Raw genomic sequence first — 23414 nt, forward strand, 5'->3', positions numbered from 1 at the left:
AAATGGTTCAGATTCCGGGCTGCAGATCACCCTTGGGACTGTGTTATTCTGACTGATTTGTGCTCAACATGTGCAAATCCTTTTTAATCACACAGACTGCCTCTCAGCCCCTTTTTGGTTTGAGTATGAACTAATTCTGGATGCCCTGAAATAGCTATGCCGGCATATTGTTGGATTTTTGAAGAGTCCACATTTTAGAAGGAAGTGTTTACAGATGGTTATTCAGAAACATTTCCTTTGACACCACACAGCCCTCGCCCGCAGAGAGTCTGACCTGTGAAAGAGGAACTCCCCGCTCATTCCAAAACCAGGAGAAGGAAAGATCTCAGCCACATTGCAGAAAAAAGATGTGGTGGGGGGAGGGCGGGGAGAGGAAGGGTGGGGGAGGGAAGAAAAAGAAAGGACAGAAAAAATCATCTTCCACAGCGCCAGCAGCGGAGAGTTTTCCCCAGCAGAATTATTGCTGGCTGGTACATCCCAGGGTGCGGGAATAGCTGTTGAGGGATGCATTGAAGCTCGGTGCAGCGGGGAAGAGTCGCGGTCACAGGTCAGGGGACACAAGAGACTGTGCGGGGGCTGGGATATACAGCAAACACTCTGCTGGATGAGCTCAGTGCGTTGAGCAGCAGCTGTGGTGACAGGGGAGAGGAGCTGTTGGGTTCTTGACTCCTTGCTGCCTCTGGAGCGGGAATCCATAGAAGCAGAGAGGGAATGGGCCTTTTCAGCCCATAAAGTGTGTGCTAACCACTTACCCTTTGCATCTACATTCCCATCAACTGCCCCCAGATTCTGCCACTCTCCTTCACGGACACAGCCCCTAATTAACCCCACCACCTGTGGGAGGAAACGGGAACATCCGAGGAGAAACCCACGAAGGAAATTGTACAAATTCCTCACAGACATAGGGCCTGAGCCTGTCTCTCTCAGTCTGTGAGTCAGTAGCACCACCGTGTTGCCCTGCTTCATGAAGAAGGGCAGATGCTGGAAATCCGGTGTAACACAGACACAATGCCGGAGGAACTCAGCAGCTCAGGCAGCTTCTATGGAGGGTACCATGTCCTGATGAAGGGTCACGGCCTGAAGCATCAACTCTTATTTCCCTATGAAGATGCTGACTGTCCTGTTGAGTTTCTCCAGATCTTGTGTGTGTTGTCCTTACTTCAGTGTCAGAGCTTACAGTTTTTTGGAAGCAATCTGCTTCGCAGAAACTCGATGGATTCTGGTGTAAACTCAGTGGCCACTTTATTAGGTACACCTGTACAACTGCTCATTAATATAAATATCCAATCAGCCAAACAAGTGGCAGCAACTCGATGCATGTAGACATGGTCAAATAGGTTCAATTATTGTTCAAAATGAGCAAGAAATATGAACTAAGTGACATTGACAGAGGAATGATTGTTGATGCCAGACAGGGTGGTTTGTGTATCTCAGAAACTGCTGATTTCCTGGGATTTCCACGCACAACAGTTTCTAGAGTTTATAGAGAATGGGGCAAAAAACAAAAAAAAATCCAGTGAGGGGTAGTTCTGTGGCAAAAATACCTCGTTAATGAGAGAGCTCAGAGGAGAATGGCCAGACTACTTTAAGCTGACAGGAAGATGATAAAAACTGAAATAACCAGACGTCACAGCAGTGGTGAGCAGAAGACCAGCTCTGAATGCACAACATGTCAAACCTTGGAGTGGATCGATTACAGCAGCAGAAGACCATGTAATTAAGCCTCGGCGATAGTTGTAGCCCTGCTGTAAATAATCTCATGCTGAAATTATGGTGTATGCAGAGAAAGTTGCCCTGAAGAGTTTGCCTTTGAGGTTGTGCTACTGCTTGATTCTCCTCTGTCCTTTACAACAGGGTGGAGAGGGTAAACATTCTCTTTCGCATTCATAAGAACCACACCTCAGTCACACTAATTTTTATTCAAAATTAAAAATGAAAGTCCATAAATACAATGAATAAAAGCTAAATCATCGCTTCACACAACTCTCTGTAAATCAGTCATTCCCGAGGACATGAGAACCCGCTCGTTCAAGGGGGCCATAGCCAGACCCACATACCCCACTCTAATACTCGCACTCACCCCACACATACCCCACTCTAATACTCACACCCCCCAGCATACTCCACTCTAATACTCACACTCCACCCCTACATACCCCACTCTAATATTCACACTTGCCCCCTACACATACCCCACTCTAATACTCACACTCCACCCCTACATACCCCACTCTAATACTCACACTTGTCCCCATACATACCCCACTCTAATACTCACATTACCCCTCTACATACCCCACTCTAATACTCACATTCCCTCTCTGCAGACCCCACTCTAATACTCACACTCACCCCCATAAATACCCCACTCTAATACTCACACTACCCCCCACATACCCCACTCTAATGCTCACACCCACACATACCCCACTCTAATACTCACACTCCCCCCGCACTTACCCTTCCCTAATACTCACACTCACCCACATACCCACTCTAATACTCACACTCTCCCCACACATACCCCACTCTAATACTCACACTCTCCCCACACATACCCCACTCTAATACTCACACTCCCCCCACACACTACTCACACACTTGTACCTCACCCACACCAAACCCTCACACACACACACACACACACACACACACGCACACACACTACGCCCACACACACACACACACACACACACACACTACACCCACACACACACACACACACACACACACACACACACACAACACCCGCACACGAAACCCTCACTCACACCAAACCTTCACACACACCACGCCCTCACACAATCCCATACACAATCCAACCCACACCCACCCTTAACCCCATACAGAGCCCAATTCACAACCTCAGACACTTACACAGCCCACCCACAACCCCCTGCACAGCCACACACCATCCTGCCAGAGCCTGTCCCCTAACCAGACACAAGCCCATGGACGACCACACACTATGCAACACAAGATTTGCCAGGAGGAGATGGTCAGTGTGTCAGGTCACCATGGCTCGCCACAACTGTAATGCTGTGGAAGGGTGGTGGTGGTGGTGAGGGAGGTGGAGACACACGAGGATGATGGGAAATGGTGGAAGGAGGGTATCTCAGGGGGCTGGAATAGGGGTAGAAGAGAGAAGAGGGCAGGGTAGGAAGTGGAGGCATTTCGGATGGAAAGGAACAGGGAATCAAGGTGCATGTATTGGAGGGGATTTGGTGAAGAGTGGGTGAGGACAGGTATGGAGAGACAGGCAGGGAATTGTTGAGGATGAGGAAGTGATAGGTGAGGGAGGAGAGATGGAGGTGGAGGCAGAGGAGGAGCCACGATGGACTGATGAGTTTTTGCTCTGGTACTTCCCTCACCCAGCTTGTGACTCTGCCCAGTGAGCTCCCCAGGAAGACAAGCGTTGGTGAGGGGAAGCAGGAAGGAGAATGGTTGTCGGATGGGTGCTGGGTTCAATGAGTGTAATACTTCCACTCTCCTCTCCCCATCACCTCACCGCTGAACTGATAGGTCAGCTTCTTCTTGATCTTCCTCACCTCACCCGTCTTGCCATAATTGCGAAGAGCTCGGGCCATTTTCTGGTAGGTCATTTTTTTCCGGTTGCCCTTCTGCACCCCCCAGCGATGGGCCAGCACCTCCTTGTGCTTGGAGGAGAACTGAAAGGTGCCTTTGTCCTTGTCCACCCACCAGATGCTCTCCTTCATATCACCGCTCCGGAGGAGATCCAAGAGGAACTGATAGAGTCGAATCTTCTTCTTGTTCCCTGTCATCATTATTATTCATTATTTCTCATTATTATTCATCATTCCTCATTATTCATCTTTTACACTATTGTCCATTTTGTTACTTACAGTAATTTTTTAACATCTTGCAACGTACTGGTGCTGCAAAACAATGAATTTCACAACATATGTCGGTGACAATAAACTGATTCTGATTCTGTTTCAGAGAAGGGCACAGGTCAGGGATGTGAGACAACAAGACATCCTAAACTGTCCTCTGATGTGGCCAAGCAGAACATCCAATAGGGACAGGCGATGAATGTGCCAATGAAAGGAAGCCAACTGAGTTGACACCAGTCATGGCGTGAGGAGAGAATTGAGTCTCATGAAGGTTCTAGATTGGTCAAGAGTCTGAGGACTTTACTCTTCCTCAGCAGCTCTTTGAACACTGTTTATCCTTCAGATCAATAACACTTCATCAGAATGTTCTGATAAAGGATCTCCAACCCAAAATATTGACTCTGTTTCTCTCTCCACAGATGCTGACTGACTTGTGTAGTCTGCCTTTACTTCAGAGTTCCAGCATCTGCAGCTTTTAGTCCATTCTGTGATCTTCTCTCCATTAGCTGCTCCAGTTCTGGCAGCCCTGTCATCAGCTGACGTGGCTCTGGGCTCTGAAATCTCCTCCCCCAACCTCAACTTGTGAAAGGATGCATTTTGGTAAGTTAAACCTGGACAGGTCTTACACAATGAGTGGCTGGGCCCTAGGAAGTACTGAGAAACAGAGGCACAAGTACATTGTTCCCTGAATGTGGCAACACAGTAGGCATGGTGTTGAAGAAGACAGCTGGATTGCTTGCCTTTGCCTGTATTGGCATTGGCACTGAGTACAGTATTCGGGATGTTTGTACAAGTTATTGTTGAGACCACAGGGCAGTATGGAGTGCAGTTCTGGTTGCTCAGCCATTGGAAGTATGTAATTAAGCTGAAAAGGGTGCAAAAAAATATCTATGAGGATGTTACTAGGACTGCAAACCCTTAGCTATAGAAGGGGCCAGATAAGCTGGGACTCTTTACCTTGGAGTGAAGGAGGTTGAGAGGTGACCTTGTAATGATTTATAAGATTATACAGAGCATAGATAGGGTGTGATAAAGTTTAAGGATGTTGGGGAAGTAAGAAATGATTCTTGGACTCTTGTAAATAATGGGTTAAAGAACTTAAGTGCCACCCTATGTGTGTTAGTGAACAAATTCTGTTGCTTTCTCTGAAGAATATGCCCGTAGTTTGTTTAGATTAACAGCTCACTTGATTAGCTGGCTTTTCAAGGTGACATGAGGGCTAAGCTCACATAGGTCATGCTTTACTGTTTTGCTCCACTGACTTAAGTCTTTTCTTTGGAGAGGCTCAATGATAAAGACATCTGTCTGTAATTAAGTCAGGGGCCGAGCGAAAGGAATAACTGATACGGAGTGGACAATATATCTATTTGTAATTAAACTCTGATTTAGTGGACTCTCTTATCTAAGAAATTGGGTTTCACTTCTAACTGACTTGGCATACCGTTGTAACTGAGTGTTCTTTGTCTGCTCATTCTATAAATTGTAGCATTTCTGTTTTAAAATCAGAAGCTCGTTTGCGCCACCAGAGAGAGAGACTCTGTCTCTTTGATATTCGGCTTCGAGCTCCTCGCCAGCTGAACTGGGAACAATAAACTAGTGAAGAGGTTAAAGTTAATAACTGTGTGGTGTGATTATTAGTCCGGCAATTTTTTAAGTTTACAGGTGAACAGCCACAGTCTTTTTTCTTCGGTTGGGAAGTCCAAAACCAGAGCATGTAGGCTTAAAACAAGAGGGAAATTATTTAAAGGGTATCTGAGGAGCATCTTTACCACACAGAGCATGGCAGGTGGTGGGAGACAGTTGTAGACCTGTAGAATTACAATCTTTAAACATTTGGACAGATTCATGGATAGGAACGATTAGAGGGTTTTGGCCAAATGCAGACAAATAGGTAGGCATCTTGACTGGCACGAATTGGTCAGACTAAAGGCCCTATTCCCATGCAGCATAACCCTATGACCCTGTACCTCCTCTTCCTCGCTTCTCCTTCCTCCTGTTAGTCATCTCTCCTAACCTCTCCTCCTGTGGCCAAGCATTAAAGTTTGCCACACTTTACTCTGGTGAAGCACTCACACGTTTTGCTGAAGGGATGTATAAATGGACACTGCTAATGTAACCAGTAAGCCCCAATGTCTCCTAACCAATGAAGTCACAATGAATAACACACACAGAATGCTGGAGAAACCCTTAGGCAGCATCTGTGGGGGAAAATAAACAGTTGATATTTTGAGCTGAGGCTCTTCATCAAATTTGGGGTGGAAGGCCACACTGACCTGCCAGCCCAACTTTGAGGAAGCACCGTGACTTGCCCCTCACTGCCGTCTGACCCTCTGACATGGCCTTCATGTGTCTATCTCCCTCTGTACCTCCGCCCCTCCATCTGCCTCTGGGCCTCAGCCCCTCACTGCTGTCTGACCCTCTGACATGGGCTTCTTGTGTCCATCTCCCTCTGTGCCTCTGCCCCCTCACTCCCCTCCATCTGCCCGTGTGGAATCAGCACTCCTGTTTTCACACTGGTCTGTCCTTTCTCCCGCCATCACACTCTGCACTTGCCTGATTCTGCCCCAGCCATCTGAGCAGCGGGTTCAGTGGTTTCTGTCTCTCCATCGGACACTTCCAGTGGTGGGCTGTGCCTCTCCAGATCCTCCTCATCAGAGCTGCGCTCGGCCAACTGTGTGTACTGTTGGTACCAATGTGGTATGTAGGGCACCTGTGGTTCAGAGAGAGGGCAGTCGTCACAAGCGGCACCTCCTAACATTATCATGTCACCTAGGGTGGGGTACGACCCCGAGTCTAAACACCAGCAGCACTCACCTCTGACCTGGGAAAACTCGAGGTGATGAACCCACCAACAACACCTCACTAATGCACTTCTGATTTATTTTATTTCTTATTGTAACTTTTAGAAAATTTCACTGCACTGCTGCAAAAACACAGGGAATTTCATGACATGCTATATGGCAGTGATGATAACCTGTTTGCAATTCTGATTCTGGTCTGAAACTAGATGGGGATACAGATATTACGTCCCCCTGTGTCCATCCAATCCCTCCATTTTGTTTTCTGTCATTCTGGTTACCCTCTCACCCCTTCTCTTCCCCTCCCCACCCTCATGACCAGCCCACCGTCTCCCTCTGCTTCGCCACCTCCTTCTTTTTATTTCATGAACTACAATCCTCTCCTATCAGTTTCCTCCTTCTTCTTCCCTTTATCTCTTCCACCAATCACCTGCCAACTTCTCACATCATCTCCCCCCGCCACCTCATGTGGTCTCACCAATCACCTGCCAGCTTGTACTTCTCCCCCTGTGAGGGGGAAAAAGGAGAGGAGAGGTGGTATTACTGGTCAGGGATACTATTACAGCTACAGAAAGGGTGGGTAATGTAGCAGGATCCTCTTTATCCTCAGTATGGGTGGAAGTCAGGAACAGGAAGGGAGCAGTTACTCTATTAGGGGTATTCTATGGGCCCCCTGGTAGCAGCAGAGATACAGGGGAGCAGATTGGGAGGCAGATTTTGGAAAGGTGCAAAAATAACAGGGTTGTTATCATGGGTGACTTTAACTTCCCTAATATTGATTGGCATCTGATTAGTTCCAAGGGTTTAGATGGGGCAGAATTTGTTAAGTGTGTCCAGGACGGATTCCTGTCAAATATGCAGACAGGCCGACCAGGGGGAATGCCATACTAGATCTAGTATTAGGTAATGAACTGGGTCAGGTCACAGATCTCTCAGTGGGTGAGCATCTGGGGGACAGTGACCACCGTTCCCTGGCCTTTAGCATTATCATGGAAAAGGATAGAATCAGAGAGGACAGGAAAATTTTTAATTGGGGAAGGGCAAATTATGAGGCTATAAGGCTACAACTTGCAGGTGTGGATTGGGATGATGTTTTTGCAGGGAAATGTACTATGGATATGTGGTTGATGTTTAGAGATCTCTTTCAGGATGTTAGGGATAAATTTGTCCTGGTGAGGAAGATAAAGAATGGTAGGGTGAAGGAACCATGTTGACAATTGAGGTGAAAAATCTAGTCAGGTGGAAGAAGGCAGCATACATGAGATTTAGGAAGCAAGGATCAGATGGGTCTATTGAGGAATATAGGGAAGCAAGAAAGGAGCTTAAGAAGGGGCTGAGAAGAGCAAGAAGAGAGCATGAGAAGGCCTTGGCGAGTAGGGTAAAGGAAAACCCCAAGGCATTCTTCAATTATGTGAAGAAAAAAAGGATGACAGGAGTGAAGGTAGGACCGATTAGAGATAAAGGTGGGAAGATGTGCCTGGAGGCTGTGGAAGTGAGTGAGGTCCTCAATGAATACTTCTCTTCGGTATTCACCAATGAGAGGGAACTTGATGATGGTGAGGACAATATGAGTGAGGATGATGTTCTGGAGCAGGCTGATATTAAGGGAGAGGAGGTGTTGGAGTTGTTAAAATACATTAGGACAGATAAGTCCCCAGGGCCTGACAGAATATTCCCCAGGCTGCTCCACGAGACGAGGGAAGAGATTGCTGAGCCTCTGGCTAGGATCTTTATGTCCTCGTTGTCCATGGGAATGGTACCGGAGGATTGGAAGGAGGTGAATGTTGTCCCCTTGTTCAGAAAAGGTAGTAGGGATAGTCCGGGAATTATAGACCAGTGAGCCTTAAGTCTGTGGTGGGAAAGCTGTTGGAAAAGATTCTTAAAGATAGGATCTCTGGGCATTTAGAGAATCATGGTCTGATCAGGGACAGTCAGCATGGCTTTATGAAGGGCAGATCACGTCTAATAAGCCTGATAGAGTTCTTTGAGGAGATGACCAGGCATACAGATGAGGATAGTGCAGTGGATGTGATCTATATGGATTTTAGTAAGGCATTTGACAAGGTTCCACACAGTAGGCTTATTCAGAAAGTCAGATGGCATGGGATCCAGGGCAGTTTGGCCAGGTGGATTCAGAATAGGCTTGCCTGCAGAAGGCAGAGGGTGGTGGTGGAGGGAGTACATTCAGATTGGAGGATTGTGACTAGTGGTGTCCCACAAGGATCTGTTCTAGGACCTCTACTTTTCGTGATTTTTATTAACGACCTGGATGTGGGGGTAGAAGGGTGGGTTGGCAAGTTTGCAGACGACACAAAGGTTGGTGGTGTTGTAGATAGTGTAGAGGAGTGCCGAAGATTGCATAGAGACATTGATAGGATGCAGAAGTGGGCTGAGAAGTGGCAGATGGAGTTCAACCCAGAGAAGTGTGAGGTGGTACACTTTGGAAGGACAAACTCCAAGGCAGAGTACAAAGTAAATGGCAGGATACTTGGTAGTGTGGAGGAGCAGCGGGATCTGGGGCACATGTCCACAGATCCCTGAAAGTTACCTCACAGGTGGATAGGGTAATTAAGAAAGCTTATGGGGTGTTAGCTTTCTTAAGTCGAGGGATAGAGTTTAAGAGTCGCAATGTAATGATGCAGCTCTATAAAACTCTGGTTAGGCCACACTTGGAGTACTGTGTCCAGTTCTGGTCGCCTCACTATAGGAAGGATGCGGAAGTATTGGAAAGGGTACAGAGGAGATTTATCAGGATGCTGCCTGGTTTAGAGAGTATGCATTATGATCAGAGATTAAGGGAGCTAGGGCTTTACTCTTTGGAGAGAAGGAGGATGAGAGGAGACATGATAGAGGTGTACAAGATAATAAGAGGAATAGATAGAGTGGATAGCCAGCGCCTCTTCCCCAGGGCACCACTGCTCAATACAAGAGGATATGGATTTAAGGTAAGGGGTGGGAAGCTCAAGGGGGATATTAGGGGAAGGTTTTTTACTCAGAGAGTGTTTGGTGTGTGGAATGCACTGCCTGAGTCAGTGGTGGAGGCAGATAAAATAGTGAAGTTTAAGAGACTACTAGACAGGTATATGGAGGAATTTAAGGTGGGGGGTTATGTGGGAGGCAGGGTTTGAGGGGCGGAACAACATTGTGGGCCAAAGGGCCTGTACCATGCTGTACTATTCTATATGTTCTATGTTCTATCCGACCTTCTGTTTCTTTTGGCTTCTGCCCCTTCCTTTCTAGTTCTGATGAAGCATCTCCACTGTCTGTCTGACCTGCTGACTTCCTCCAGCATCTTGTGTGTGTTGCTCAAGGTCTATCAAATTACCACAACACCATCAAGATAGGAGCAAAAAAAGGGCTCCTCCATTCCATCATGTCTGATCCATGTCCCTCACACCATTCTCCTGCCTTCTCCCCATAATCTTCACACCCTGGCTAATCAAGAGTTACAGATGACAAACTTAAGGCTTAGGGTGCATTTAAATTAGATCATGTTCACAGGTCGTGATGGACAGGCACAAGGAAAAAGCTGCCAGCAGCATCACAGACAATGGCTACAGAAAGCTCATAGAAGGCAGTGACGAGAGAGAGAAAATGAGACTGTACAAAAAAGAGATATTTGTGTTAAAAGAAACATAGAGTCAAGTCCATGGTAGTTCAAGGAATGGTCTGTAGCGTTCTGTTGCTAAGGTCGATTCAGAGTTGTAGTCTGTAGTATTCTGTTGCTAAGGTCGATTCAAAGTTGTGCAGGTTGGTCTGAAACCTGATAGTTGTAAGAAAGGATCTGTTCCTGAACCTGCTGGTGTGGGCCTTCAGGCTCCTGTACCTGCTGGCTGACAGTAGCAGCAGAGAGAGGAAAAGCCACAGGTGATGTGGCAGTCGGTGGAAGGAGAAGATGGCAGCGCACCGTGCGTGCGCAGCTCTCCGGTGAAAATGATATTGTATCCGTTAAATAGGGACCGTGGACAATTCTGATTTGATGGAGAATGGACGTGAAAGCACAGAGGAACATCTGGAGAAATTTCTGAAACGCCCGTTCGCTGCTGTCGTTACTGTGTGGTCGGGAATCTTTCGGAGGGTAGGTCTCAAAATCCCCGGCATAGCCTGCTTTTGGCGACCGAGAAGGAGGTCGAATCGTTCGGACAGAGATGGCGTTCAGTAGTCGGTGTCGGAGAGCTGATCAGAGCTCAACGTTTTTGGATGACTCAGAGTCGGATTGTGGCCGGCATGGCAGGGAGAGTTTTTCTTCCTTCTCTCGTCTGCGTGAGATGTGGGACATTTGAGAAACTTTGAACTTTACTGTGCTCACAGACTTCTTCATCAAGTTATGGTATTGTTACACTGTTTGTAACTGTATGTTATAATTATGTGGTTTTTTTCAGTTTTCTCAGTCTTGGTTTGTCCTGTGTTTTGTGATATCACACCGGAGGAAATATTGTATCATTTCTTAATGCATGCATTACTAAATGACAATAAAAGAGGACTACGCGTCTCCATAATCATAGTTCCTCCTGTAGATAATGTCAATTGTTGTGACAATGATGGACTGCTTTGTTGGTCTTACTGAAGTGAGTAAAACTGTGAGGAAATTGGCAGGCTGACTATTGGGAAGATGTTTCCCCTGGTGTGTATCTAGAACTAGACCATTGATTTTGGATTAGAGGTTGCCTGTTTTACACATTAATGAGGAGGAATTCTTGCGTTCTTGTGCCTTAGAGTTGCCATACCAGGCCGTGATACAACCGGTCAGCAGTGCATCTGTAGAAGTTAGTGTATTTGGTGACATGCCAATTCTCCTTAAGCTTCTGAGAAAACAGAGTGGCTGGCCTGTAAAGGGATGGGGAGATTTAGTGGGCTGATTCCAGAGATTGATGCTTTGGCTTTTTACCTTATGATCAGAGATGAGTGAAAAGCTAAAGCAGTGGAGCACAGAGAATAAACATGGGGGGGGACAGTGCAGTGATCAGTGTTACCTCAGGGACCATTGCAGGGGCCACAGCTATTCAGAATATATTAATGATTTCATGAGGGGATAAAGCTGGTTGGGCTGATGTGTCAGCCCCTACCACCACCCCTGGCAGTGCCTTCAAGATTCAATCTTGTTTAATGTCTTTTCCAGTGCACAAGTGTAAAGGAGAATAAAATAATTGTTACCCAAACTCTGATACAGCACAAACAAAGATATAAAATAATGAACACAATAATAATAAATACCTAAGATAGCTTATATACACAGATTGACAACAACACACTGCATCGATGGAAACCTGGAAAGATGCACTACTTATCGAGGAAGTGTGGGAAAAGAGCTGGGCTGCTGGTCAGATTGAAGCTGAGGGTCTTCAGGGTCCCTATGCCCACCATCCTACTAGCTAATGTGCAAGCCATAGAGAACAAGGTGGATGATCTTAAAGGGAGACTCACAGGGAGATGCAGAACTGCTGTGTATTCTGTTTCACCGAGACCTGGCTCTCCCCTACCACCCCCGACTGTGTCATCCGACCGGAGGGATTTTCGATCCATCGGACGGAGGAAACGTATGAGGTCCTCCGTGACTGCTTTGAATCGGTAGACTGGTTAGTATTCAAGTACTCGGTAGCTAACCTCGATGAGTATGCCTCAGCTGTCACGGACTTTATTTGGAAATGCACGGAAGACTGTGTGTCTCGCAAGACAATCCGGGTATTCCCTAACCTTGGATGAATTACAAGGTCAAGTCCCTTTTAAAGGCTAGAGCTGTGGCTTTTAGGTCCAGGGATACCAGTCGCTACATGGAATCCAGGCGTGAACTCCGGAAAGCCATTAAGGGCGTCAAGAGGCAATATCGAGCCAAGTTGGAAGCCCAGGCTACCAAAGGGATGCCAGTAGACTATGGCAGGGTCTAAATGAGATCACTGGGCGCAAAGAAAAGGCTGGGAATATCAATAACTGTAGCGCTTCTCTTCCTGATGAACTTAACGTATTCTACGCAAGATTCGAACAGAAGAGGAGCGTCCCACTCCCTCCGAATGAACCAGACCTGGTGGCATCGAGATTCATTGTCACCGAGGAGGACGTTAGAAGGGCCTTCCTGAAAATAAATCCAAGGAAGGCGACAGGCCCAGATGACGTCCCAGGTCGGGTTCTCCGGGCCTGTGCAAGTGAGCTAGCTGGAGTGTTTGCTGACATCTTCAACTGCTCCTTGCTTCAGTCTAAGATCCCCTCGTGTTTTAAGAAGGCAACGATAATCCCAGTGCCAAAGAAGAGCAAGGTAGTATGCCTGAATGACTATCGACCTGTGGCTCTGACATCAATTGCTATGAAGTGCTTTGAGAGATTGGTTATGGCACACATCAACCACAGCCTACCGGTCAACCTCGACGCTTTGCAATTCGCCTACCGGAGCAACAGGTCGATGGCAGGTGCCATCTCCCTGGCCCTACATTCCTCCTTAGAACACCTGGAGAATAAAGACGCATATGTAAGGCTCCTTTTCATTGACTACAGCTCTGCCTTTAATACCATCATTCCAAATAAACTGATTCCTAAGCTCTGGAACCTGGGAACTCAGGTCTGCAGCTGGATCTTCAACTTCTTCACAGACAGGACCCAGGCTGTAAAAATAGGGGACAAGCTCTCCTCTACAATCACTCTGAGCACCGGTGCCCCACAAGACTGGGTACTCACTGTACACCTATGATTGTGTAGCCAAGTTTCCATCAAACTCAATATATAAGTTTGCTGATGACACAACAATTGTAGGCCGTATCTCGGGTAATGATGAGTTTGAGTACAGAGAGGAAATTAAGAACCTGGTGGCATGGTGCGAAGACAATAACCTATCCCTCAACATCAGCAAGACGAAGGAATTAGTTGTTGACTTCAGAAGGAGTAGCGACCGCACGACCCAATTTACATCGGTGGTGCGCAAGTGGAACGGGTCAAAAGATTTAAGTTCCTTGGGGTCAATATCACAAATGACCTGACTTGGTCCAACCAAGCAGAGTTCACTGCCAAGAAGGCCCACCAGCACCTTTACTTCCTGAGAAAACTAAAGAAATTTGGCCTGTCCCCTAAAACCCTCACTAATTTTTATAGATGCACCGTAGAAAGCATTCTTCTAGGGTGCACCACAACCTGGTATGGAAGTTGTCCTGTCCAAGACCGAAAGGAGCTGCAGAAGATCGTGAACACAGCCCAGCACATCACACAAACCAATCTTCCGTCCGTGGACTCACTTTACACCGCACGCTGTCGGAGCAGTGCTGCCAGGATAATCAAGGACACGACCCACCCAGCCAACAGACTTTTCGTCCCTCTTCCCTCCGGGAGAAGGCTCAGGAACTTGAAGACTCGTATGGCCAGATTTGGGAACAGCTTCCTTCCAACTGTGATAAGACTGCTGAACAGATCCTGACCCAGATCTGGGCCGTACCCTCCAAATATCTGGACCTGCCTCTCGGTTTTTTTGCACTACCTTACTTTCCATTTTTCTATTTTCTATTTATGACTTATAATTTAATTTTTTAATATTTACTAATTTTTAGTATTTTTAATATTTAATATTTGTAATCCAGGGAGTGGGAAGCACAGAATAAAATATCGCTGTGATGATTGTACGTTCTAGTACCAATTGTTTGGCAACAATAAAGTATAAAGTATAAATTAAAAGACTGATTGTGTGTCTATAAAGTGACGCTGGGCACAGGAGTGTCTGTACGTAAGGTGACTCCTGACAGGAAATGATAAAGTAGTGGTGGTTGGGGGTGTAGAGGGGTGGGTTAGTGAGTGGAGGTGTTGATCAGCATTACTGCTTGGGGAAAGTAACTGTTTTTGAATTTGGTGATCCTGCTGTGGATGCTATATAACCTCCTCCCTGAAGGGAGTGGGACAAACAGTATGTGAGCTGGGTGAATGGGATCCTTCATGATGTTGCTGGCTCTTTTCAGTCACCTTTCTGTATCTGTGTCCTTGATGGCAGGTAGGCTGGTGCCAGTGATGCCTTGGGCAGTTTTGACTACCCGTTGGAGAGCCTTCCTGTCCACAGCAGTGCCCATACCATGCAGAGATGCAACTCGCCACTGTGCATCTGTAGAATGATATTGATGTGCATTGTCCAGCTCTCTTCAGCTTCCTCACAAAGCAGAGGTATTGGTGAGCTTTCCTGAATGTGTAAACTGTGTTCTGGGATCATAAGAGGTTGTGTGGGATGTGCATTCCCAGAAGTTTGAGACTGCACAGTTTCCACTGTTGTGCCTCCAATGTAAAGAGGGTGTGAGAGGTGCAAGTTCTCCTGAAGTCAATAAACATCCCCTTTGTCTCATTGACACTGAGGAAGAGGTGACTTGCCTTGCACCAGGCCCCAAGTTATTCCACCCATTAGTCCCTCTCTGTAAGCCGTCTCATCGTTGTTGCTGATGAGCCCCAGCAGGGCCTTGTCATCAGCGAAGTGATTACTCAGGCGTTTGGCCATGCAGTTGTGTCGGCAGAGTGTACAGCAGTGGGCTCAGCACTCAGCCCCGGGGTGGGTGGCACACCCCAAGCACTTACCACTCTGCGGAAAAAACCTACCTCTGTCATTTCTCCTAATCTTTCCTGCACTCACCTTAAAACATATTGGCCATTGCTGCTCTGGGAAAAAGGTGCTGTCTATGCCTTTTATAACCTTATACATCTCTATCAAGTTACCTCTCACCCTCCATCACTACAAAGAGAAAAGCTCTTGCTTGCTCAACCTATTCTCATATCCTAATCCAGGCAGCATCCTTGCAAATCTTCTTTATAGCTGTCACATCCTTCCTATAATGAGGTGACCAGAACTGAACACAATACTGTAAGCAACACACATCAAAGTTGCTGGTGAACACAGCAGGCCAGGCAGCATCTCTAGGAAGTGGTACAGTCGACGTTTCAGGCTGAGACCCTTCGTCAGGACTAACTGAAGGAAGAGTTTGTAAGAGATTTGAAAGTGGGAGGGGGAGGGGGAGATCCAAAATGATAGGAGAAGACAGGAGGGGGAGGGATGGAGCCAAGAGCTGGACAGGTGATTGGCAAAGGGGATATGAGAGGATCATGGGACAGGAGGTCCGGGGAGAAAGACAAGGGGGGGGAAACCCAGAGGATGGGCAAGGGGTATAGTCAGAGGGACAGAGGGAGAAAAAGGAGAGTGAGAGAAAGAATGTGTGTATTAAAGTAAATAACTGATGGGGTACGAAGGGGAAGTGGGGCATTGGTGGAAGTTAGAGAAGTCGATGTTCATGCCATCAGGTTGGAGGCTACCGAGACGGAATATAAGGTGTTGTTCCTCCAACCTGAGTGTGGCTTCATCTTTAAAGTAGAGGAGGCCGTGGATAGACATATCAGAATGGGAATGGGATGTGGAATTAAAATGTGTGGCCAGTGGGAGATCCTGCTTTCTCTGGCGGACAGAGCGTAGGTGTTCAGCAAAGCGGTCTCCCAGTCTGCGTCAGGTCTCGCCAATATATAGAAGGCCACATCGGGAGAACCGGATGCAGTATATCACCCCAGTCGACTCACAGGTGAAGTTTCGCCTCACCCGGAAGGACTGTCTAGGGCCCTGAATGGTGGTAAGGGAGGAAGTGTAAGGGCATGTGTAGCACTTGTTCCGCTTACAAGGATAAGTGCCATACAGTAAGTATGTTCTAACCAGGGTATCACAGAGCTGAAACATCAGTTGTGTCTCTTGAACTCAAGCCCTGACCAATAAAAGCCAATGCACTGTATGCCTTTTTAACCACCCTATCAGCTTGAAGGTACAGTAAATGGGATCTTGTCCTTCTTAGATTTGAATATGGGAGGGGGTGAGCAGGGGTGCAGAGATGAAGGGGTTAACCTATGAGGAGAGATTGAGTCACCTGGGACTGTACTCTCTGGAATTCAGAAGAATGAGAGGGGATCTTATAGAAAGATATAAAATTTTGAAAGGGATAGATAAGAGAGAAGTAGGAAAGTTGTTTCCATTGGTAGGTGAGACTAGAACTAGGGGACATTGCCTCAAGATTCAGGGGAGAAGATTTAGGACGGAGATGAGGAGAAACTGTTCTTCCCAGAGAGTGGTGAATCTGTGGAATTCTCTGCCTAGGGAAGCAGTTGAGGTTTCTTCACTGAACATATTTAAGATACAGTTAGATAGATTTTTACATAGCAAGGGAATTAAGGGTTATGGGGAAAAGGCAGGTAGATGGAGCTGAGTTTACGGACAGATCAGCCATCATCTTATTGAATGGCGGGGCAGGCCTGATAGGTCGGATGGCCTACTCCTGCTCCTATTTCTTATGTTCTTATGATCTTGAAAGAATGAAAGATCACTGAGCCATGGGTGAGGGGAAGTGGTCGGGGGTGGGATGTTACTAAGGTGCTGCCACTTTGTCATACATGAGGCTGGATAGTGGAGAGTTAAAATAAGATTTTGGGGCATTGGGGGATTCCTGAAGAAAGGGAGGATTGCACTGGGGGCAGAAGTACACCAGAAGAGCTGCACTCTAGAAGGACAATATGGTGGAAAGCTACACCGGGAGGGAGCTACACTGGGAGGGAGCTACACTGGCAGGGAGCTACACCGGGAGGGAGCTACACCGGGAGGGATCTACACCGGGAGGGATCTACTGGGAGGGATCTACACTGGGAGGGGGAGCTGCACTGGGAGGGAGCTGCACTGGGAGGGAACTACACCGGGAGGGAGCTGTACCAGGAGGGAGCTGCACCGGGAGGGAGCTGTACCGGGAGGGAGCTGCACCGGGAGGGAGCTGTACCGGGAGGGAGCTACACTGGGTGGGGGAGCTGCACTGGGAGGGAACTGCACTGGGAGGGAGCTGCACTGGGAGGGAACTACACCGGGAGGGAACTACACTGGGAGGGAGGTACACCCAGAGAGAACTACACCGGGAAGGAGCTACACCGGGGGTGGGGGGGAATTACACTGGGAAGGAGCTGTACCAGGCAGGAACTACACCAGGAGGGAGCATGTTGTGAAATTTGTGGGTATGCAGCAGAAGTACAGAATAATAAGAAAAACTGTAAATTACGTGAAGATATATATATAATCTAAATATGTAGTGCAAAAAGAGAGGAAAAATTAAGTAGTGTTCATGGGTTCAATATCCATTCAGAAATCTGATGGCAGATGGGAAGAAGTTGTTCATGAATCATTAAGTGTGTGCCTTTGGGCTCTGTACCTCCTTCCTGATGGTAGCAATTAGAGGAGGGCATGTCCTGAGTGATGGGGTCCTTAATGATGGATGCCACCTTTCTGAAGCACCTCTCAACAGAAGCTCTGATGGAATGAGATAGATGGCGGGGGAGAAGCTGAGCATTAGAGGCAGTTTGTCAGAATGAGTGGTGTGTATACAACACCCATCGGGTTTTATCCATCGCCTCTGCATTGGACAATGTATGCAGGTAGGAAGTAGTGCCATTTTTTGGAAATGATACTGAATAGGAGGCATTGGTACTTGTTACAAGAGAACTGGACAAGGCATGGGAGTTGGTTAGAAATTGACCTAATTCAGTGTCAGGGAAATGCTGGCAAAATAACCATGTCCTAATGGAAGCAAGCTTGTCACAGGGGACTTTGGAGGGCAGGACATATAATGCTGGACCAATGAAGTAGGTAGAAAACATAGAATTCTGTGTTTGAATTCAAGTGATGTAGAATAAGACAAAGTTACGATCCTGCAGAAAATCGTATGTGTAAGGTCCGTACTGTGCTGCTTATTGTTGGAAATGGTGATGCAGTGGGACATCTTGTCGATCCTCTCCCTGTGTACACATGGATTTGTCCCTGATGCCTCCTGTATTCTTTCTTATCCTTACGATGTACAATTGGCTGTGCTGAGTGTATGGGTGAGTGTTAGAAATTGGGAAGAGTTCATACAGTCAGTCGGTTAATTGGCTGTGCTGAGTGTATGGGTGAGTGTTAGAAATTAGGAAGAGTTCATACAGATAGTCCGTTAATTGGCTGTGCTGAGTGTATGGGTGAGTATTAGAAATTAGGAAGAGTTCATACAGATAGTCCGTTAATTGGCTGTGCTGAGTGTATGGGTGAGGGTTAGAAATTGGGAAGAGTTCATATAGTTCAGAAGCAAGCCACTCAGCCCAACTAGTGTAAGCTGACCAAAGTGCCCCATTTACTAGCATTTGGCCCATAACCTTCTCAACCTTTCCAATCCATGCGTCTGTCCAACATTGTTATTGTAATTAGCAAACTTTAGAAGACAGTTGATGGGAATTCAGGAAGAATGAAATGGGATCAGTTATAGGCTAAGTTTAAATGGAGCTTGGTGGTGAAGGGCAGACTCAATGGGACAAATGTCCTATTTCCAAACTGCATTCCTCTGTGACTGAAAAAGATGGCAGGGAACAGAATTGCTCAGTTACTCTCTGGCACTGGGAAGCAAAAAGAGAAAGGTTTGAGAATGGAGTCTTGTCCTGACAAACGCCAAATTGTTCTGCTCTTTGTGGGGCGATGAAGACAATCTGCTTCCAACAGCCACAATGGCATGAGACAACAAGGGTAAGTCTGATTAAGCAGCTTGCTTTTGTGGATGGTGTGGACAATTTGTCCTAGGTTGTGTTGCAATGTTGGTATTTCACAGACATATTCCAAAAAATAGAGAGGGGGAAACATTTTTTTACAGTTGGTGAACACTTCCTGGGCTCTGCAACGTCCTGGGCTCAGCATGAGCTGCAGCACTTCCTGACCTTGGGTAATTTACCGTTACTTAAGGAAATGCCTGACCTCTCAATCCCACTCCTGCTTCTCACACAGCAGAAGCACTGAGAACTCAACAATTCACTTCAAACAGTGCAGCAGAAGTAGCAAGAAGTGTACACTCAATGCCTAGGGTTCAGTCCCAGCACTCAGGGAAGGTCTGTTCGTTGCAGTAAAATCCGGTCCTACCTGGGGAGTGGTGAAGCTGGCGGTTGCTGCCGGCTGTGTCTTGCTGTAATGGGCGGCTGTATTAATGCGGTTGCCGGTGACAGGCAGTGTCTCCAGGTTGTGCAGCTGTTGTATCTCCATGTGTCGGTACAGGTGTTGCAGCTGCGGTGACTGCACATTCTGCAGCTCTGTAAAGTGGCTGTCTGCAAAGGGCTCCAGGTCTCTGTAGAAGTGGGTGGCTGAATCTTCCCAGAAATGGTCAGCCACTGCTCAAGAAGAGAATTGGAATTAGCTTATTATCATCAGAGTGAAAAGCTTGTCCTGCATACTGACCACACAGATCAAATCATTACACATTGAATTGAGGTAAAGCAGCAACAACATAGAATAATGTGTAACCTACAGACAAGTGCAGTGCAGGTAATCAATAAAATGTGAGAATGAGGTAGATTGTGAGGTCCAGAGTGCGTTTTATCATTCAAGTAGTCCATTCCAGAGTCTGATAACAGTGTGCAAGCAGAGTACAAGCTATCCTTGACGTCAGTGATACATGTGTTCAAGTTTCTGTATCTTCTGCCTAAAGAGAGAGGGGAGAAGGGAGAACCCCCAGGTTGGCTGGGATCATTAATTATGCTGGCTGCTCTACTGAGCCATCATTAGAAGGTAGATGTTTCCCATGAAGTGCTAAACTGCATCCACAACCCTCGGCAGTTTTTTACATCATCTGTAGAGCTGTTGCAGTCCCCAGGTGTGATTCTTCCAGATAAGATGCAGGTATGGTGCAATGATCAAAATCGGGAAAGGTCAACTGGACCTTGCAAATTCTTTTTTGCTCTTGAGCAAATTGAGGATCTGGTGAGCTTCCTGACGGTGACATGGGTGTAGTTGAACCAGGACAGGACAGAATGGGACTGGGGGAGGGGGGCATATTACACACTGAGAGAGAAGGAGATATCAGGAGATGGGAGAGAGGAATAGAGTGCTGCAGAGAAAGAAAGGTAAAGTGGGACACAGTGAGAGAGGCAGGAAAGAGGATAAAAATTGGGTATGTGTGAGAGAGGAAGTGAGGGAGAGTGACAGAGAGAGGAAGAAAAGTGGACTGAAGCAGACCGATTGTGGATGAGGGAGAAAACAGGGTGAAAAGGAAAGGAGGACACATATAAAAGAAATCCTTGGGTTTATGTGTTCTCTTTAATAGCCAGTGTAATTCCCAAAGTATTCCGAGAGATAATCCTTCTGTGTAGTCACCATTGCAGTGAAGGAACCAAGAGAGACAGAGAGCTGTGGTGGAGGACCCCAGAAAATCCCTGCCGGGCAAAAGGGTGTGAGAAAGGAGGACAGTGAGAGGTGTGAGAGAGGAAGACAGTGAGAGCTGTGAGAGAGGAAGACAGTGAGAGGTATGAGAGAGGACGACAGTGAGAGGTGTGAGAGAGGAAGACAGTGAGAGGTGCGAGAGAGGAAGACAGTGAGAGGTGTGAAAGAGGAAGACAGTGAGAGGAGTGAGAGAGGAAGACAGGAAGAGGGGTGAGAGAGGAAGACAGTGAGAGGTGTGAGAGAGGACAGTGAGAGGTGTGAGAGAGGAAGACAGTGAGAGGTGTGAGAGAGGAAGACACTGAGAGGAGTGAGAGAGGAAGACAGTCAGAGATGGGAGAGAGGAAGACAGTGAGAGGTGTGAGAGAGGAAGACAGAGAGAGGTGGGAGAGAGGAAGACAGTGACAGGTCAGAGAGACGATGACAGTGAGAGGTGGGAGAAAGGAAGACAGTGCGAGGGGTGAGAAAGGAGGACAGTGAGAGGTGTGAGAGAGGAAGACAGTGAGAGGTGGGAGAGAGGAAGACAGTGACAGGTCAGAGAGATGATGACAGTGAGAGGTGGGAGAAAGGAAGACAGTGCGAGGTGTGAGAAAGGAGGACAGTGAGAGGTGTGAGTGAGGACGACAGTGAGAGGTGTGAGAGAGGAAGACAGTGAGAAGTGTGGGAGAGGAAGACAGTGAGAGGTGTGAGAGAGGAAGACAGTGAGAGGTGGGAGAGAGGAAGACAGTGACAGGTCAGAGAGATGATGACAGTGAGAGCTGGGAGAAAGGAAGACAGTGCGAGGTGTGAGAAAGGAGCACAGTGAGAGGTGTGAGAGAGGAAGACAGTGAGAGGTGTGAGAGAGGAAGACAGTGAGAGGTGTGAGAGAGGAAGACAGTGAGAGGTGGGAGAGACGAAGACAGTAAGAGGTGTGAGAGCGGAAGACAGTGAGAGGTGTCAGAGAGGAAGACAGTGAGAGGTGTGAGAGAGGAAGACAGTGAGATGTGGGAGAGAGGAAGACAGTGACAGGTCAGTGAGATGATGACAGTGAGAGGTGGGAGAAAGGAAGACAGTGCGAGGTGTGAGAAAGGAGGACAGTGAGAGGCGTGAGAGAGGAAGACAGTGAGAGGAAGGAGAGAGGACGACAGTGAGAGGTGTGAGAGAGGAAGACAGTGAGAGGTGTGAGAGAGGAAGACAGTGAGAGGTGGGAGAGACGAAGACAGTAAGAGGTGTGAGAGCGGAAGACAGTGAGAGGTGTCAGAGAGGAAGACAGAGGTATGAGAGAGGAAGACAGTGAGAGGTTTGAGAGAGGAAGACAGTGAGAGGTGTGAGAGAGGAAGACAGTGAGAGTTTGAGAGAGGAAGACAGTGAGAGTTTGAGAGAGGGAGACAGTGAGAGGTGTGAGAGAGGACGACAGTGAGAGGTGTGAGAGGGGAAGACAGTGAGAGGTGTGCGAGAGGAAGACAGTGAGAGGTGAGAGAGAGGATGACAGTGAGAGTTGGGAGAGAGGAAGACAGTGAGAGGTGTGGGAGAGGAAGACAGTGAGAGGCGTGAGAGAGGAAGACAGTGAGAGGTGTGAGAGAGGAAGACAGTGAGAGGTGGGAAAGATGAAGAGAGAGGTGGGAGAGAGGAAGACAGTGAGAGGTGAGAGAGAAGAAGACAGTGAGAGGAGTGAGAGAGGAAGACAGTGAGAGGTGTGAGAGAGGACGATAGTGAGAGGTGTGAGAGGGGAAGACAGTGAGAGGTGTGAGAGAGGAAGACAGTGAGAGGTGTGAGCGGGGAAGACAGTGAGAGGTGTGAGAGAGGAAGACAGTGAGAGGTGTGAGAGAGGAAGACAGTGAGAGGTGTGAGAGAGGAAGTCAGTGAGAGGTGTGAGAGAGGAAGACAGTGAGAGGTGTGAGAGAGACAGTGAGAGGTGTGAGAGAGGAAGACAGTGAGAAGTGGGACAGGGGAAGACAGTGAGAGGTGTGAGAGAGGAAGACAGTGAGAAGTGGGAGAGGGGAAGACCGTGAGAGGTGTGAGAGAGGAAGACAGTGAGAGGTGAGAGAGAAGAAGACAGTGAGAGGAGTCAGTGAGGAAGACAGTGAGAGGTCTGAGAGAGGAAGACAGTGACAGGTGTGAGAAAGGAAGACAGTGAGAGGTCTGAGAGAGGAAGACAGTGAGAGGTGGGAGAGATGAAGAGCGAGGTGGGAGAGAGAAAGACAGTGAAGGTCTGAGAGAGGAAGACAGTGAGAGGTGTGAGAGAGAAAGACAGTGAGAGGTGGGAGAGAGGAAGACAGTGAGTGTTTTGAGAGAGGAAGACAGTGAGAGGTGTGAGAAAGGAGGACAGTGAGAGGTGTGAGAGAGGAAGACAGTGAGAGGTGTGAGAGAGGAAGACTGTGAGAGGTGTGAGAGAGGAAGACAGTGAGAGGTGTGAGAGACGAAGACAGTGAGAGGTGTGAGAGAGGAAGACAGTGAGAGGTGAGAGAGAGGATGACAGTGAGAGTTCGGAGAGAGGAAGACAGTGAGAGGTGTGGGAGAGGAAGACAGTGAGAGGCGTGAGAGAGGAAGACAGTGAGAGGTGTGAGAGAGGAAGACAGTGAGAGGTGATAGAGA

At 47.5% G+C, this 23414-nt stretch overlaps 1 protein-coding gene across 1 annotated transcript; it reads right to left on the reverse strand.

Moving 5' to 3' along the window:
• Window positions 1–1900: 1900 nt before the first annotated feature.
• Window positions 1901–19828, reverse strand: spi1b (Spi-1 proto-oncogene b). Its single transcript, XM_072272120.1, has 3 exons — window positions 19551–19828; window positions 6408–6564; window positions 1901–3775 (listed from the first exon to the last, which is right to left on the reverse strand). The coding sequence occupies exons 1-3, from the start codon at window positions 19668–19670 to the stop codon at window positions 3465–3467; spliced, it is 588 nt and encodes a 195-aa protein (XP_072128221.1). The 5' UTR covers window positions 19671–19828; the 3' UTR covers window positions 1901–3464.
• Window positions 19829–23414: the final 3586 nt, after the last annotated feature.

Source organism: Mobula birostris, chromosome 11 (genome assembly GCF_030028105.1).
Source record: "Mobula birostris isolate sMobBir1 chromosome 11, sMobBir1.hap1, whole genome shotgun sequence".
NCBI lineage: Eukaryota > Metazoa > Chordata > Chondrichthyes > Myliobatiformes > Myliobatidae > Mobula > Mobula birostris.